The sequence below is a fragment of the Amphiura filiformis genome, chromosome 11 (assembly GCF_039555335.1).
Source record: "Amphiura filiformis chromosome 11, Afil_fr2py, whole genome shotgun sequence".
NCBI lineage: Eukaryota > Metazoa > Echinodermata > Ophiuroidea > Amphilepidida > Amphiuridae > Amphiura > Amphiura filiformis.
Window position 1 is genome coordinate 34,423,523 of NC_092638.1, and position 16,752 is coordinate 34,440,274.

The following is a 16,752-nucleotide window of genomic DNA, read 5'->3' on the forward strand; positions in this document are numbered from 1 at the left end:
GAGTTTGATTGGGCAAATAAATATAAAATAGTTACCAAAATCACAAAAATGAAGCTTACGGAAAACTACCTAATATGGTGGTATGGGTGACAAAAAATACAATATTTTTCAACATTGCTGTAGTGTGGTTGTGGTAACCTGTTACCTATGGCTTAATTAAGTTTCAGTGACATAGTGTCGCAAGTTCAAAATACAAAATATAGCTCGACATTGAAAATAGAAGCATTTTAACCGGTTCGTTTTTGATAGTTGTGGAGCACCAAGTTCATGAATTCATAAAAGAAATCAGGGACCACTTATTCCCATTTTACATATCAACATTATTTCCCTAATGTGTTAGCAACACATATCCAAAATTTTAACGAAATCCGTTGATAGTAAGCTTTCCAAAATGAAGTGAATTTAAATCATCAGTGATGTACCTCCTTTTGGCTTCTATCTTCAAAAGCATGTAAGCTACATTGATACCGATGCCACCAATAAAACGAGAAGATTTGCCCTTCATTTTGCATACCACTTTGTCCAATTTTTTTTGTAATTTCTTCACAAAATGCAAAAAATGCAAAAAAAATCAATGGGTGTAGTACCCCTTAAGTAAGTCAGCATTACCTCTTAAGTTACTTACCGGTAAAAGTGTATCGAACAAATACCTTATAAGTAATTATAATGTATTGATATATAACGTATTACCCATGATTAAGATTGGAACGCCATAGGGGTGTATAAATTTCAACTTGTTGATTGTTTGCCCGTTGGTTTATACTTATTAATATTAATTATGTTTGACACTATGTTTGGTTATTTTCCCAAACGTATTTGCTCGCTTATTTAATATTTGCAAACACATTCATCGTAAATCATAAACAATTGGAATATTCAAAAAGTGTATGATCAAATCAATTGCGTCAAAATAGGTAGTGAGCCACAATTACAAAATGTTCTTTAGAATTAGACTGTTCTGGTTGGCTTGCTTTGTCATGGTTTTGACACCGCAGAATGTATATACACGTATAAACATTTCTGTTCAGTTGAAATCATGACACATTATCCGTCTGATGATCGGTATACCCAATGATCGTAAGTGAGGGTATGCTGTGAAACTAAGTAGTAACGGTTAGCCTTGCCAGAGGTCTATACTTTGAATTTGTATCTTTGACGTTCTATTAACTTAAGTTTTTACTTTAAATCTGATTTTTACACAAGAATGCATTTTCTGGATTGAAAGTAAGTATTTTACATGTAAATGTCTATTGAACATATATTTTAGCAGTAACTATAATATATTGATACAAGTAAGTCGCAGTACGCAATAAATGTACGTATTAAACAAGATAAATATTGAAACGCCTTGCATCCAAAATAGGAAGTGAACCACAATTATCACAAAATATTCTTTAGAATTATGTGCATATCTTTGACAATGTATTAACTTTAAGATTTTACTTTAAATCTGGTCAACCAGACATACCTATTTATCTGACGGACGAACCGACGCTGCGACTGAAGGTTCCAGTCGCAACGTTGGTTCGTTCGTCAAAAAAATAGAAATATGATTAGTGTACAACTAAAAGCATTAACAACAATATCATAATACCCTGCAAATTAAGCTCTATGGTGTTGAACGTTCGGTCCAAAATTAACAGTCTAAATTATTGAGCATATTATAACTACTTTTGTTCAACAGTTACCTAATATTGGGTAAATGTCATCCAATTGGGCTATTTCATTTGAAATCCACACACCCCCTATGTAAGACGTGATCTTAATCTCTCACACAGGGAGTGTGAATTTCATATGGGATTCTCTGAATGTGTCTTCCATAGGGGTGTATGGATTTCAACTTGTTGACTAACTGTTTGCCCGTTGGCTTATAATTTTAATATGAATTATATATGACACAACGTTTGGTAAATATTTCCAAAAACATTCATAAACAGTTGGAATATAGAAAGAGTGTATATATTTCCTTTTCCTTTCCACGGCAATTATTATGCTATTTACACAAGAATGTCTTTTCTGAATTGAAAGTAAGAGGTCATAGGCACGGAGCAAGACAGATATAAACGTTGGGTCAAGGAGGCTATAGAGATCAGGAAGAGAAGGGGCGCCACCATGAACAGAGATGAAGGTCAATATCAGCTTTCTCACATTTTTGATGAACTGCTACATCCTGTGAAAAATCCATCAAAACATCCAACAGGAAAAATCAACTGACAACACAGTCAACAAGTCAATCACCAAAAAATCAATAGGTGATTGGATGACCAGTTCACAGTAGCAGTCTTCATTCAGTGTTGATAACGATAACCGAGTGGTTATCGAAACGTACACAGTAAGTGCAATTTATTGGATCTGAAATAAGAACCTTTTGATTGACGTTACTCTACCGATCCTGATGAATTTGTTCAACCAGGTGTCTACACAGTTACATTCTATTAAGGGGGTACTACACCCCTGTGGTAAATTTGTGACTATTTTTGCATTTTTCTCAAAAATTAATAACAAACTGGTAAAAAAAGTTATGTATATTATTGGGGCAAGGAATCCAATTACTACACTGACATTTCAGTGACTCAAGACAAGCGGTTCAGTATATATGATAGGAAATGAGGTACACCATAGCGGTACCTTTATTTCTTATCATAAATAACAAACCGCTTGTCTTGATAACTGAAATTCCAGGGTAGTAATTGGATTCCTTTGCCCCTATAATATACTTAACTTTTGTTACCAGTGTGTTATTACTTTTGAGAAAATGCAAAATAAACATAAATTTATCGAGGTGTAGTATGCCCCCTTAACGGATATTCTATTAACATTGAGGATAGCGGATAGCGTTGTAATAGTCATGAATCCTATATTTAAATCTCTTTCTCGATGTCAATAGAAACTTTACATTAAGTATTTCGACTGCTCAGTGCCACAAGTGCATAAGTGCAAAAGCTGCCATGGGTAGCGGCCATGTGTAGATGAGTACAATATACTGTGTATAAATTGCCAAATGTCCACAGGGCAGTTATTGCCCTTACCCACTTCTGGCTCTGAGCAGTCCATTTATCTTCACATCTTGCATAGAACGAACTGAAAACAGACCATTTAAACTTTGATGATAAATTGCAAGTTTTATTCAAAACTTTAAAGATGAGTTGTCTATAGGTTATCAAAGGTCACACATTTATATTGTATCATTATAATATAAAATAGTCCTACAGATTAAAATCTCACTTGATAAATTGATGATTATAATGTAAGACAATGTCCTAAAACAGAGCGAAAACAGGAGGGGTTGAACAAGAACTCCTGTTTTAGACACGCTTTTAGAGTCTATTGTGTTCATCGTTTTAGCTTGATATCCTAAAATTTATTTACATGTGTACACAATAAATGGTTGGTCCTTCTATACAAACAGGAGCGTTCGTCTTACTTATTCTTTTTTCACCATTATGCTATAATGCCTAAATCATCTACGAATAATCATCTAAATCATGTACATGACAGTGCCACTATATTTGTGTATAGATATCCATTTGTAAAAACCACACTGCAAATCGGATGGACCACATCGGGTCATAAAGCAATATGTACAAAACATTAGCGTGTCGGTATCCAAAATTTTCTCAAAACGTTAGGCGTCAGGAAGTACCATGTATGTTCATGAATTAGATTACAAATATCTGTTTCCACATTACTATTGAACATAATCCCGCGCAATTTGTTAATTCACTCAAACAAACTGCTAGCTTGTAAAGTTATGCTATAACCTGTTAACATAAACAGCCGTGGTTTCTCTCACTTCGGACCGACTTTGCAGCAGGTGTGGGTCCAAGCATAGAGGCTTTTTTCTGACCAGAAACAACATATCGCTATCAAACAGGTAATGACCTATGAAATAAAAGGACAGAACAAATGATAAATGAATATTAATGAATCATAACAAAAAATGTCTTTAAAAAAGACAACGCAGTGATTGAAAGTTAAAGGGCTGTCTTGGACATTTATTGGGAATAGCTTTAATAAGAGGCGTTACAAACTGCACTGTAAAAAGGAAAAAAGGAAGGAGAATCATAAACAAAAGACTGCATGGATCGATGAAAGCATGACGTCGTTGACATTATTAAAGTGTCACCTTGCAACGTCGAATTTGCTTTTACCATTGGGTTGTTCCATTATTTTGAAAATCACACACCCACTATGTAATGTTTTATTAGAATTCTACCAAATTCAACAGTTTAGATCATTCCAGATCCAACCATTTTCATTCATAAAAATTGTAAAGGTGTGAGAGATTTTGGAAATTGTAACAAAGTTGTATGATTTGTGCATATTACTAATTTCAAGTTTTCAAAACTAGCACAAAATACCAGCTGGATAGAACACAAACTCCAACTCGTTTTGAGATGGCAGTAAAATCATCTACATGTGTCTGTATGCAATAGCGCGTTTTAATGAGGCTCCAAAATAAACGTTGCATCAACATTAATGGTGTCCCCATATAACATTGATTCTAGAGATATGATACTGAAAAAACACCTTAATATTCTACAGACCATAAGCCTTTTAGTGGTATCACGGACATAATCCGATGGCGCTACACGAAGAGGGTAAAGTCTTTTGAATTTACCCATACTGGATACTGCCCTCTGATTATGTATGCCATACTTCAAAAAGACTAATTAGCATATGCGTGTGATTGATTCTTTTCTATCAAAACCGCTACACTGGCTAGAATATGATTGTTTCCGTAATAGGCCAAAATGTAAGATTAAAAAATACATAAATTTAGGACAAATCACCTTTGCGAAAAATCTAGACAATGACAAGCAAGTAGACAGAGAACAATAGTGGCACAAGAATGTATACATACCAATAGTATTAGCTCATATATCATTAAAAGGTTAAAATTTCTCATAACAAGCTGATTTTTTTTCAGGATAGGTCCAGGAATATGTATAGAATCAAATTCCAAAAGTCCCCGAGAATCCCCATTGTGCTTCCTTCAAAATCCAAGATGGCGTCCAAAATGGCCGCCATTTTCAGTTTTTATCATAATTTTTCCCCCAGACATGTTAAAATCACAAACAAAGCATCTAAATATATGTTTTGAGGTACAAGAAATGTTTTAAAAACATTTGCAAGAGGTTTCAATGATCCTAAGTAGCCAAAATCCAAGATGGCGTCCAAAATGGCCGCCATTTTCAGTTTTTATCATAACTTTGCACCCAGACATGTTAAAATCACAAACAAAGCATCTAAATATATATTTTGAGGTACAAGGAATGTTTGAAAAACATTTACAAGAGGTTTCAATGATCCTAAGTAGCCAAATTCCAATATGGCGGCCAAAATGGCTGCCATTTTAGTAAGTAAAATTAGTTTTCAACCAGACTTGTTAAATACATATAAAAAATATCTCACATAGGTTTGAGGTACAATGGATATATTCAAAATGTACTCGAAGGATTTCAATACCTAGATATAAAGCCAAAATACAAGATGGCGTCCAAAATGACCGCCTAAGAAGTGTTTAAGATGTGTTAATTGGCATTGCAGAAAGTTCAAAACTCATGATTTGTAAGCAGACTTATAATGCACATCATCCAAATTCACTACCATTATTACCATCATTATTTTACAATATTGATTCAGTGCTTTTACCATGTGTACAATACAATAGTTACCATTATTTTCTATTTGCCTCCAAACTAGCTGAGCTCATGCCAAGATGACTTAAGCCTATGTTCACATCGGTATCCATGTGATGTAATGCAATCAAATGGTATACCTTAAACTTAATCAACTTGCACTGTGTCTCCTGCATTAATGTTCTGCAATGTTGGTTCGGTCTCCTCCTCATTGTCCCCAACTAGTACAGGTGCTGTGTTGCTGCAAGACTGCACAGCATTTGCTGCACATCAATGTACAGAAGAATCTCAAGTTTCTTGCAGCTGCATGTCATGTTGTTGCATCTTGTTTGCATCCACATGATACCATGTTGAGCAATGTGTCTGGTGCAACAGCGAGTTCTGTTTCTACTTGAACAAGAATTCCATCTTGTGATCTCCATTCCCAGTCAGTTGGACTTAGGTTGTTCCCCATCCATTCTTGAACCGTGAGGAAAGTGCGGAATGAGTGCTGTTTTGCAGCAGCACAAGTTGGGGGTAAACTCGCGAGCTCAAATGAAGAGCTAAGGTTACTGCGACCAATTGCCCGTTTGTATACAGCGTGGCGGTATTCATTCAATGAACCATTGCTAGCCCCATACATCTTCAGGATGAAGCTCCCCTGCTCTCTGTACTCATCATGCATGCTGCTAGCATTTGTAAAGGTATCTAACAAGTCATATTCATGTTTCTTGTTCGGGGTTTGCGCTTTCCTCGACGATAAATGGCTGAGACTGTGTCACAGCCTGTAATAGCGTGAAGAGACATCAAAGCAGGTAAAAGCAGAATTGGGAAGCTCGGCCCTGATTTGGTAAAACGATCTAACTTGAAATTTGGACATTTTGAGATAAATCCATATTTTGGGTAATATGAGGGTGCTCTTTCCATTGGTGACATCTTCAAATCACCACCATGCTTCGTTTTAAAGATAGCAGAACCTATCTTGGCACTTTTTTGTCACTTTCCGTGTATTTAATATGGTAAAATGACCTATCTCAAAGTTAGATCATTTTACCGCATTAGCCAAGATCCCTAGAGCGCCAGAACACATTAATGATAATACGGCAAAACAACCTATCTCAAGATAGATCATTTTACCAAATAAATGAGTCTCGCTTTGTTTATTTTTGTTACAAGGTAAAACAGTGCAAAAGAATCTAACTCCCTAAAAATGGTTGTTATTTCAAAATTACTCAACCAAATTAGCCAAACTTTTGCAAATAAAAAGATTGTTATATTTTCTAAGATGTTAGATGTGTTTAATAATTTCTTTGATACAAAAAGAAAAACGTCAAGTGTTCAAACTTAAAAGCTCTTTTTCTCAAAACAGCGATTTTCAAGTTAGATCATTTTACCAAATCAGGGCCGAGCAGCTGTGGGTGCAATACATCAGACATGTGGCCCTTTAATATATTCGGCATTTCATTAGAGCTGAAAGAACAGGGAATTGGAAGCTCCACCTCTACTGCATAAGAGAGATGATGCCTCACTTCTACGCTGCAGGGCAGCTCCACTATGCCAAATCTGCAAGGTTGTATCTGAGACTATTATACCTGAATATAGTCTCAGGTTGTATTTACAACAGATGGAGTCTTTGGGGAAAAACATGCCCCCAGATGAGTACCAACTGTTCACAGACAAGGGATATTTCACCATCCGACGTCTAGATTTTTTCTGGGGTGGATAAACTTCTCTGACCAAACCATTGAGCAGTTTTTTGTTGTGGACTTTGAAGACATCAGGGGGAATGACACATGGTCGCGGCATCACAGACAGTACATTAACCAAGTGAATCCACGCGCTTTCTCGATGTGCCCCAGATTATGATGCTTTAGAGCAGTTCACGGGTGTTCATACGGGAACATAGGGGATCGTAAAGTTTTTGTTGGTTGGTTGAAGGCACATCCCCCTTTGCTGGGTATGGACTGGATCGTCTGGTACGTGTCAACTGGGACTGTACCAGATTCATCCGCTAACTGTGATAGAGCGGTGGAAGTTGGCACGAAGTCAGCAATAGAAAAAACGGGTACGAAGTTTACAAACATTGCCTTACGCCGAAATGACAAGGTTACTATGATTGGAGCAAAGGATAAGATGGTGCGAGTTAGGGGACAACAAGTAGAAGTGAATCCGACTCTATTATTTAATAGAATCACATATATGTGTACTGAACAACAGCTTTGAGATAGCGTCGTTCTTTACGTACGAACTAGGTCCTCAGCCACCTTCTCTCTTTGAAGATGACCTTATGCGTAAATCGCCAAAGAGTTCCCTGGGCCTTCTGTTGAAATCGTTCACTGAGCATTCCAAGCTGCCAGAGAATTGTCTCTTTGTAGTAGATGGTGGTTACCTACTTCGACATGCCATTTGGCCACATGTATTTGATGGATATGGCACTTTTCTCACGGTTCAAGAATGGATGGGGAACAACCTAAGTCCAACTGACTGGGGATGGAGATCACAAGATGGAATTCTTGTTCCAGTAGAAACAGAACTCGCTGTTGCACCAGACACATTGCTCAACATGATATCATGTGGATGCAAACAAGATGGCTGCAACAACATGACATGCAGCTGCAAGAAACTTGAGACTCTTCTGTACATTGATGTGCAGCAAATGCTGTGGTCAGTCTTGCAGCAACACAGCACCTGTACTAGTTGGAGACAATGAAAAGACTGAACCAGCATTGAAGAACATTAATGCCGAAAACACAGTGCAAGTTGATCAAGTTTAAGGTGTACCATTTGATTACATTACATCACGGGGATACCGATGTGATAGGCTTAAGCCATCTTGGTATGAGCTCAGCTCTTTTGGAGGCAAATAGAAAATAATGGTAACTATTGTATTGTACACATGATAAAAGCACTGAATCAATATTGTAAAATAATGATGGTAATAATGGTAGTGAATTTGGATGATGTGCATTACAAGGCTGCTTACAAATCATGAGTTTTGAACTTTCTCCAATGCCAATTAACACATCTTAAACACATGTCTGGTTAAAAACTAATTTTACTTACTAAAAGGCGGCCATTTTGTCCACCATATTGGAATTTGGCTACTTAGGATCATTGAAGTCTTTTGCAAATGTTTTAAAACATTCCTTGTACCTCAAAATATATATTTAGATGCTTTATTTGTGATTTTAACATGTCTGGGGGCAAAGTTATGATAAAACTGAAAATGGCGGCCATTTTGGACGCCATCTTGGATTTGAAGGAAGCACAAGCAGGATTTTCGGGGACTTTTGGAATTTGATTCTACACATGTTTCTGGACCTATCCTGAAAAAATCAGCTTGTTATGAGAAATTTTGGGGTTTTGGCTAATACTATTGGCCTACAAGTTTTTGGAAAGCGATTGTTGAACATGTTAAATAGAATATGTCAGATTACCGTGATTCAATGGTGGATATGAGTGCCTTTAATTCAATGTATCGAATACATCATGTTAAGCCTTGAGTTATCTACTCTGGTTTTGTCATAGACAAACAACGCGTCAAACAATATTTGAAGAGCTTAGTTTCAAAACCCCTTACATGCACTTGAGCAATTTGAGAACACATCAACAAATCATCAAAAAATCACTGATATAAGGGGTTTTCAACAAAAGCAGTTTTTGGCGGGATGCTCATCCTACCCAAGCATCCCACCCAAAACTCCCGCCAAAACTGCTTTTGTTACATACCCCCCATATATCAGTGGTTTTTTGATGATTTTTGATGTGTTCTCAAATTGCTCGAGTGGATGTAAGGGTTTTGAAACTAACTCTTCATTTTCTGCCGATACACGAAATGTCAGACAACAAACATTATTATGGTTCTTACAGTGTCTTTTTGTTAAGAAACTCCCCCAACGTTGCCGCCTCTACGTCTCCTATTGGATCGGGTAGGCATAGTAGTGCGAGGCCTAATCGGCGTGGTCTCTTTTCTCCTTGTCACGTCTTCCCGTTCCTGCATCATATAAAAAGTAAAAAATACATTTAGTTTTTATCATCACTTTGGTGTATGTTGATAATGCCTGCAGACTATATCAGTTCGTATCTTGCAATTTGTGGCGGTAATACCACGTGTTCAAGGCTACGTATGCTGCTATATTACATTCACCGATGTTATTAAAGCCATAATGTGCGATTTGCACCACGGTGACGCCCTCAATTATTCTTGAATTTCTACTATTGTAATGCTGAATGGTGTATTAAATACCATGTGAAGTCGGCAGTGTTTTAATTACAGCAATATTTAGAGTTTTTATAATAAAACCGAGGATCCACTGTTTTATTCATAAATTCCCCACAGGGTTCCACAGGTAAGTCGCTAAGTGGGTTTCTTTCATTATACCTCATTATTTCAATGGTCAGAAAAACTCCTTGACAGTTGTTACTAGTTTTATGTAATAATTATTTGCAAAGAACAACAAAATTTAAATTAACCGAAATCACACATTATGGCTTTTAAAAGAATGAGTATACTTAATTATAAAAAGCGATATGTGCCACCATGTACAAAGCATTATTGCTATTGTGGAGTTTTAATTGATGGTTCTGGAATATGATTGCAAACTGCATTCGAATTACAACAACACAACAACCATCCATAAAGGCTACGTGTAAATATAGTTTACATTAACATAATGACTTTGCCATCCCTATCAACACGGCCAACACCGCGAAATATTATATGTTAAATGTCAAGTTCAGTTTTACTTCAATGGAAAACGTTTCAACATTTCGCTATATAGGTATTCGCGTACTTTATGCCTTTATTGAAAACATAGAAACATTAAAAATATTTAATATATTATTAAAACTTTACTGTTTTTAACTTAACATTTACCTCTATATTCGAAGTGATGAACTCAATTATCTTCGTCACATGACAGACAGAAGCTTCTTCTGGGATTAGGTCCATCTGATTCTTGCACTGGGCAGTTGCTCCATATGATCTCATCATAACTTCCTTCAGATTTGATCCCGCTTCAGCTGTATTGCTTGATCGTAGAAACCTGAATACAAATCGGCGTATTGTTGATGCAAGTTCTGTAAGCTGTTCGACGGTACACGGCTTTATTGTCTTCCTGAAAGTCTCCATAACACCGGTCGGTAGGCTTTCTCTAAATTCATCACGCATGTTCTCTATGAAGCCATTCATAAGCAAGTCTTCAAGTATCTCGTATAGATGGAGGACGTGTTGTAATTGAACACCATCCCTAGACGCTGGTAACATGTCCACAGAGATATGTCCGGGTAGATGTGTTGACCAACGCTTGACAAAGTCCTGGAGTGAACACTCTGGATCACCACTTGTCTTCTTTAGAAGAAGCAAAATAATCTCAAGATGTTCCAACATCTCCTTTGCAAAGGTCTGGTGACGATCTTGCTCTTTCTCAATGATACTAATCAATTCTTTCAGAAGTCTTTGCTGAGGTATTGAAGTACCTAACCCGGCTAGAATGGCTGAGCATGAATGGAATAGTTCGTCTGAATAGGAAAACTGTGAGAACGCCGATCCCTCTACCAAAATAGCCTTGTTAAGAACCAATTTGCGAGCCAGCTCTCTCTCAATGACATTGAACTTGTACTCAATCACATGACCGTGCCCATACTCGTTGCCAATGTCATGATATTGCAAGATATCTTCGGACCATGTGTGATGGATTATCGACGATTTTGCAGAATTTAAAGGTATGCGTTTGATAACACCGATACCATTGTGTTCCACCAAGAAGCTCAGAGATGGACAGTGTGTGTGTAATGCAATAGCCATTGCCTCCATCAGAAATGAATTTTGTATGTCTTGAAGGATACAAATCATACGTTGTAGGCAGCTACGTGCTTCATCTCTTACCACTACGCAGTCGTTTATAGTACTCTTCGACGTCATCGTGTCAAACTCTGGTGCGTCTTCCCTAAAAGTAAACCAACCACATATGATATCATTCCACGCGTTTTGAAACTCTTTGAAGGCTTGTGAAGCTTCGGTTTTGACCTGCTCATCACGATGGTACCGGTTATCAGTGAGGAAATCTGCCACAGTATAACGCTTGGCATCATCGCGTTTGATTCTGTTGCTGAGTCTGTTCCCTACTATGCTATTCCACTTTAAAAGGCAAGGTAAATACCTAACATACTGGATCGATTCGTGGCGCAGAATATACAGCTGTAAGAATGGGAAGCTGTGTGTATTTAGCTGGCAGTGAGCTGCAGTCACAAATTGTGCTTTGAAATCTGTGAAAGACGGTTTCTTTCTAATCCGGAATAGTCTCTTCAATGTCAAATGTTGGATATCGTCAATCTCTTCTATTTCTGCTTCGATGCCATCCAACTTAATACCTTGACGTCTGAAGCATTCCCTTCTTAAGTTGGTCGTGTTGTCTGGCATTTCCTTTGTCTCTCTATCGATAATATTCGGCAACTTATTTTCAAGACTCTCTCGATCATCGGCTGACTTAGAACTGTCAAGGCTGATGTTCGCGTCATTGATAGCTCGAATAATGCAATTGATAAAAAGTGCTACACCTTCGTGATTAACCCGTATGATGTCACCTAATGCATTCCAATCCATATAAATTGCATTCATCGCGTAATCCAAAGAGATGTTTGTTCCGTCTTCAAGGTCTATTTCATCTGGCTTGTTCATAGAGGATGTACTATATGATTCATCTTCGTTGCCGCTGTCTTGAAATGACGAATCCTTATTTGACACTTGTAAACCGGTCAAGAGCCCAAAAGATTGGTTGGCTAGAAAACTGCACTCTGCCAGGATACTGATTGTGTGGTATGCGCTAGGAGACATAGACTGAAGTTGTTGGACATCTGGAGGACTGGAAGCAGATCCATCTGGGCTTATTTGGTATTGTTCGACAGCCTTTTCTGTACTTTTTCCACAAGCTGGACAGTTGCGAACAGAGCAGTTTTCCTTCTGTATTATTCTGTGTCCACATATACAGTCGAACACCTCCACTGCTTCTATGCTTGGATGTTTAAAGACGGGAGAAGTCTTTCCAGGAAGAAATGTGTGTTTCGTTGACTCTGTGAGCGTTGTCAACAGCAAATCTGTATCGTTGCTAGCATTGGACACAGTAATTGAAGTCAAATGGATGACGACAGATACTATATCAAGGGTTTCCTCGTCCGTTGATTCAGAAACTTGGAGCAAGCCATCAAAGTCGCGCAGGCCTATCAGTTGTTGTAAGAATGTCCTGAAAATCGATGTGAATCCAATGGTTTGATCAAATAACCATTTGGAGTGACACTTATCGGTGTCGCTTAGTCCGTTTGCTGTTTGAACGAAGTAGTAAACCTCAGCTACAGCTGCAAGTAGCCCTAAACGATGCTCTGGTGACGATCTTGCTTTGTTGATAAAAGCTGTTAATTTCGTTGCGTCCTTGTCCACCTGACTCTCCGAGAGAGAAGCAAGAGCTTCCGGGTAATGATTGACATAACTCAGTGGATTATGTCCTAGGCGCGTCGTAAAGAGTCTACCTTGCCAGTTCAAGCCATGTAAATTGGTCAGTGGGTTGTTCACAATATCTGTACACCACTTTTGCAGATCATATAAACTCATGTTCTCCGTAGACCCTTCAGCAAATACGCCTTCAACGGTAATTCGTCAGCTCTATCTCTTATTCTCAAAAGGCTGTTTATGACGTTTGCCAATACATAGTGGTCTCCATCTAATTGAAACGATATCGCCTTGGAATCGTGGATCAGTGCTGCGCAAGAAGTCAAAAAAGATCTCAAATATGCGGCTGCAGTAACAACTTTGAGAGAATACCCCTTCGTATTGCTGACAATGCGACAAGCCTCTGATGCTGTCTTGAGAATTTCGTTTTCGTCAGATCTTATACTGCCAATCAGGTCACGGGTAACGTATCCAAACGCTATATCTTCGACTATATCGCAACATGTAATCGGAAGATGTGATTGCTCATTGCACTCTTGCAAAATGTCATCAACCAATGTCAAATTGCCGAATTCATCATCTTGAAGAACGTTTTCAAGTATAATTTGCTCGTAGATCGATGATGCATCACTAGTTTGCGATACAAAGTCAGAATTTGTCATTTCGCTTTTCAAGAGATCAAGCAAAACCGGTCGAGCGCCAGAAAGTAGTTCGCCTGATTCTTTGGATAGTGTTTCAACGATCCGTGGAAGATATGGTGTATCTAGATTTGACGAGAGACAAAATCCGAAAAATAAGCATAGAAATTCTTCTAATTTTCTGACACGGTTTGGGTCACTTTCGTTGGTCATAAGTTCGTCCACAGTGTTGATAACGAAATCAAAAACCTCTTCAGTTTCCAATGGATCTTCTGTATCCTTTCCAGTTTCTCCTAGTAACTGTAATTGTTCATCTGTGACGTTGAACTCATAGCCAAGCATGACTGCAAAATCTCGACAAAGGCGCAAAAAGTGCAAAACGGTCGATTCCCCACTCACTCTTCCTGCCAGCAACAGAACTCTACTAGCCGTTCGCTGCCATTCCTCCATTCCACCTATGCGCACAAGAGTAGACTCTATAGGTAGTATTGATCTGCATATTTCAGTCACTAGAATTGTTTGAGGTGTTTCTAGATATGCTGCTTCAGTATCATTCACCGCTGATGTACTAAATTCTTCAGCATTTCCTGGATCCAGAGTAAGATCCGTGATAGCCTCTTTGATATCCGCGTCAAATTCGATGCTGGTGGGAACCGCAGTCGGTAGAATTGTTCCAGATGTGTCTTGAATGTTAACCTTGGCATCACTTGCATTATGTTCTGATTTACGCTGGTCACCAGTCTCAATTTCTGGAGACTTAATATCAACTCCAATTACTTCTATAGTTCTGCCATTATCTTCGTCGTGATATAGATTTTTCTCTGTGGAATCTTGCTTGGCAGTTTCCTGTAATTCTTTCCACCTATCATTGGATTCGTCTGACAGTGGATAACCATCTAATGGTACTTTGGGTCCGTACATATCTTCTGGTGTAGTCTCTTTCTCGTCTGTGGGAGCTTTCATATCATAATATTCCTTTTGGCTACACGTGCTACACTGAACTTCTTTGCCATATTCCGTAGATTTGTCAAGGCGACTAATCAATGAGTCCAGTTGGTTGTCAGAAACTTCCACGTAAATAGCTAATAGTTGCAGTTGCGCTGCCAAAATATCAGAGTTGATCCACAGTGCAGCATAAGCATGGGCAAGTATTCGAACTTCGTCTGTGTCCGAGTTGGGCGAAGGAGAAATCTGCTTAAAGAGCCACTTCATACACATAATGCGTGCTGCGTCTGTAATGTCGCAAGCGAAGTCCACTGAAAATGTGTTGAACAAGTCTTCAAGGTACTCTTGTATGTGATACTTGACGTAGTCCTCGTATTGCATCTCCTTAATGTTGTTGATGATGTCCACTAGTTTATTGGCTACGTTTTGAATCCTGTGTTCCTCTTCATAGTCCGATGTGTTGAGATCTTGGTTAAGAAGCCAATCACGATGACGAGATATTTGTCTATGGAAAACCAGAAAGAATGGAAATTTGAAGTGAAGGAATTTGCAGTCTACCAGACAGGATTCAACACCACGTGGTTCGGGTATATTCATGGAATTGATGTCGAATAGCTTTGCATTCCTGAAACAATCCTGCCAAAATGTTGCAATATTTTCGTTTCCTTCTTCTGAACAATTCGGGTCTATGGGGCTCCCGGTCCGTGCGGAGGAGCTTTCCAGGAGTATTATCGCCTTTGCTAAAGATGTTCTGACACGAGACTTAATGTAATCCATCATGGCTCCAGTTAGGGTAGAAGAGCCGTATATTTCATCAGCTTTACAAGCAATGTCGACCTGCCAGCCTTCGAATGCAAAAGGAACCACTTCAACTCGTGAGTCACGTGCCTCTACAGTACGCAGATGTTTCAATATCTGAAACTGTAGACAACTCATAAATTCGGGAGATCTCGCTATTGAATTCGACAACGTCACGGCACTGTCAAGCGGTCTGGCTTATCTTCATATTTGATACAACCAAAGCACCAAGTGAGTTGTTCTTCTATGATTGAATTCATATCAACCGGACCTGTCAATATGTCAGACAAAGGTCGCTGTATAATCTCATCAAGAGAAGGTGAAGACGGCTCAAGACTGTCCAAAGTACACTGGATCCAACCACACAGAAAATTGAACTGCCACGTATAAGATGATTGATTTGATTTCTGTCCCCGGTCAATGTGCACAACCAGGCTAACGTGTTTAACCACGTGTTCTTTGCTGGTAGACGTAAGATACTCGTGTCTGTATCGATCAATTCGACACTTTGCCAACAGCATATTCCCTGCATCAACTGATGTCATGCATTGAAGAACTAGTAGCTGAGCACTCGACTCAAACCAAAAATGGCGCATCTGATTGGCAAATGATTGCTCGGATTTGAAACTGCTAAGTTTTTCTACCTGTACGTTGGTGGTACTTTGTAAGCAGTTCTCGATGTTAGTGTGTATACTGCTATGTGTGTAGATGACAAGCCTCGAACAAAGAATTTCCATGGGTGGTGCGTTTGTGACGTCATTGTGTTGATAGAATGAAGAACCTAATAGCTCTTCTAGAAACCGCTTCAGGCCATTTTGTTGAGGTAAATCAAAGTATGACCTTTGTGCTTTCGTGACCGAAGTGCGATATTTATCAGCCAATTTTGACTTCGTTGCCCTGAGGACTGCATCTGGACATGCCACCTTTAACATATCAAGATGACACCTGCTTGCAAGCTCCTGTGATGAAGCATCGTCCTGTAAATCGGTTCTTTGGCTTCTCAAGAAGACAAGCGACGGAAGCGTATCATCGTGAATTCCAAGAAATACCTGCTCTTGTGAAAACTGATATCCTTCTATAGTGGACATATCATGCACCCACCTATCCAAGTACTTTATCGCCCTAGCCTGATTCTCCGTGAGAATATCAGAAAACCGAAGTGTCTGCTTCTCAAATCTGTTGAGAAAAGGTGGATTTTGGTAGTCTAACTTGTTTTCATCCACTAAGACAATGCATCTGAAGTTGTCGTGAACCTGACACATTGGGTTGCTGATTGGTCCAAGAGCTATACGACAGTTTCTCTTTT

General features: G+C 38.6%; 1 protein-coding gene across 1 annotated transcript in view; it reads right to left on the bottom strand.

The window, feature by feature from the left end:
* Positions 1-3,095: 3,095 nt before the first annotated feature.
* LOC140164768 (uncharacterized) overlaps positions 3,096-16,752 on the bottom strand; it is a 33,475-nt gene continuing 19,818 nt past the window's right edge. Inside the window, 5 exon segments of the mRNA XM_072188139.1 lie at positions 3,096-3,882; positions 9,490-9,615; positions 10,498-13,227; positions 13,230-15,643; positions 15,646-16,752. Of these exon segments, the coding sequence (XP_072044240.1) occupies positions 9,502-9,615; positions 10,498-13,227; positions 13,230-15,643; positions 15,646-16,752 (6,365 nt within the window). The 3' untranslated portion in view covers positions 3,096-3,882; positions 9,490-9,501.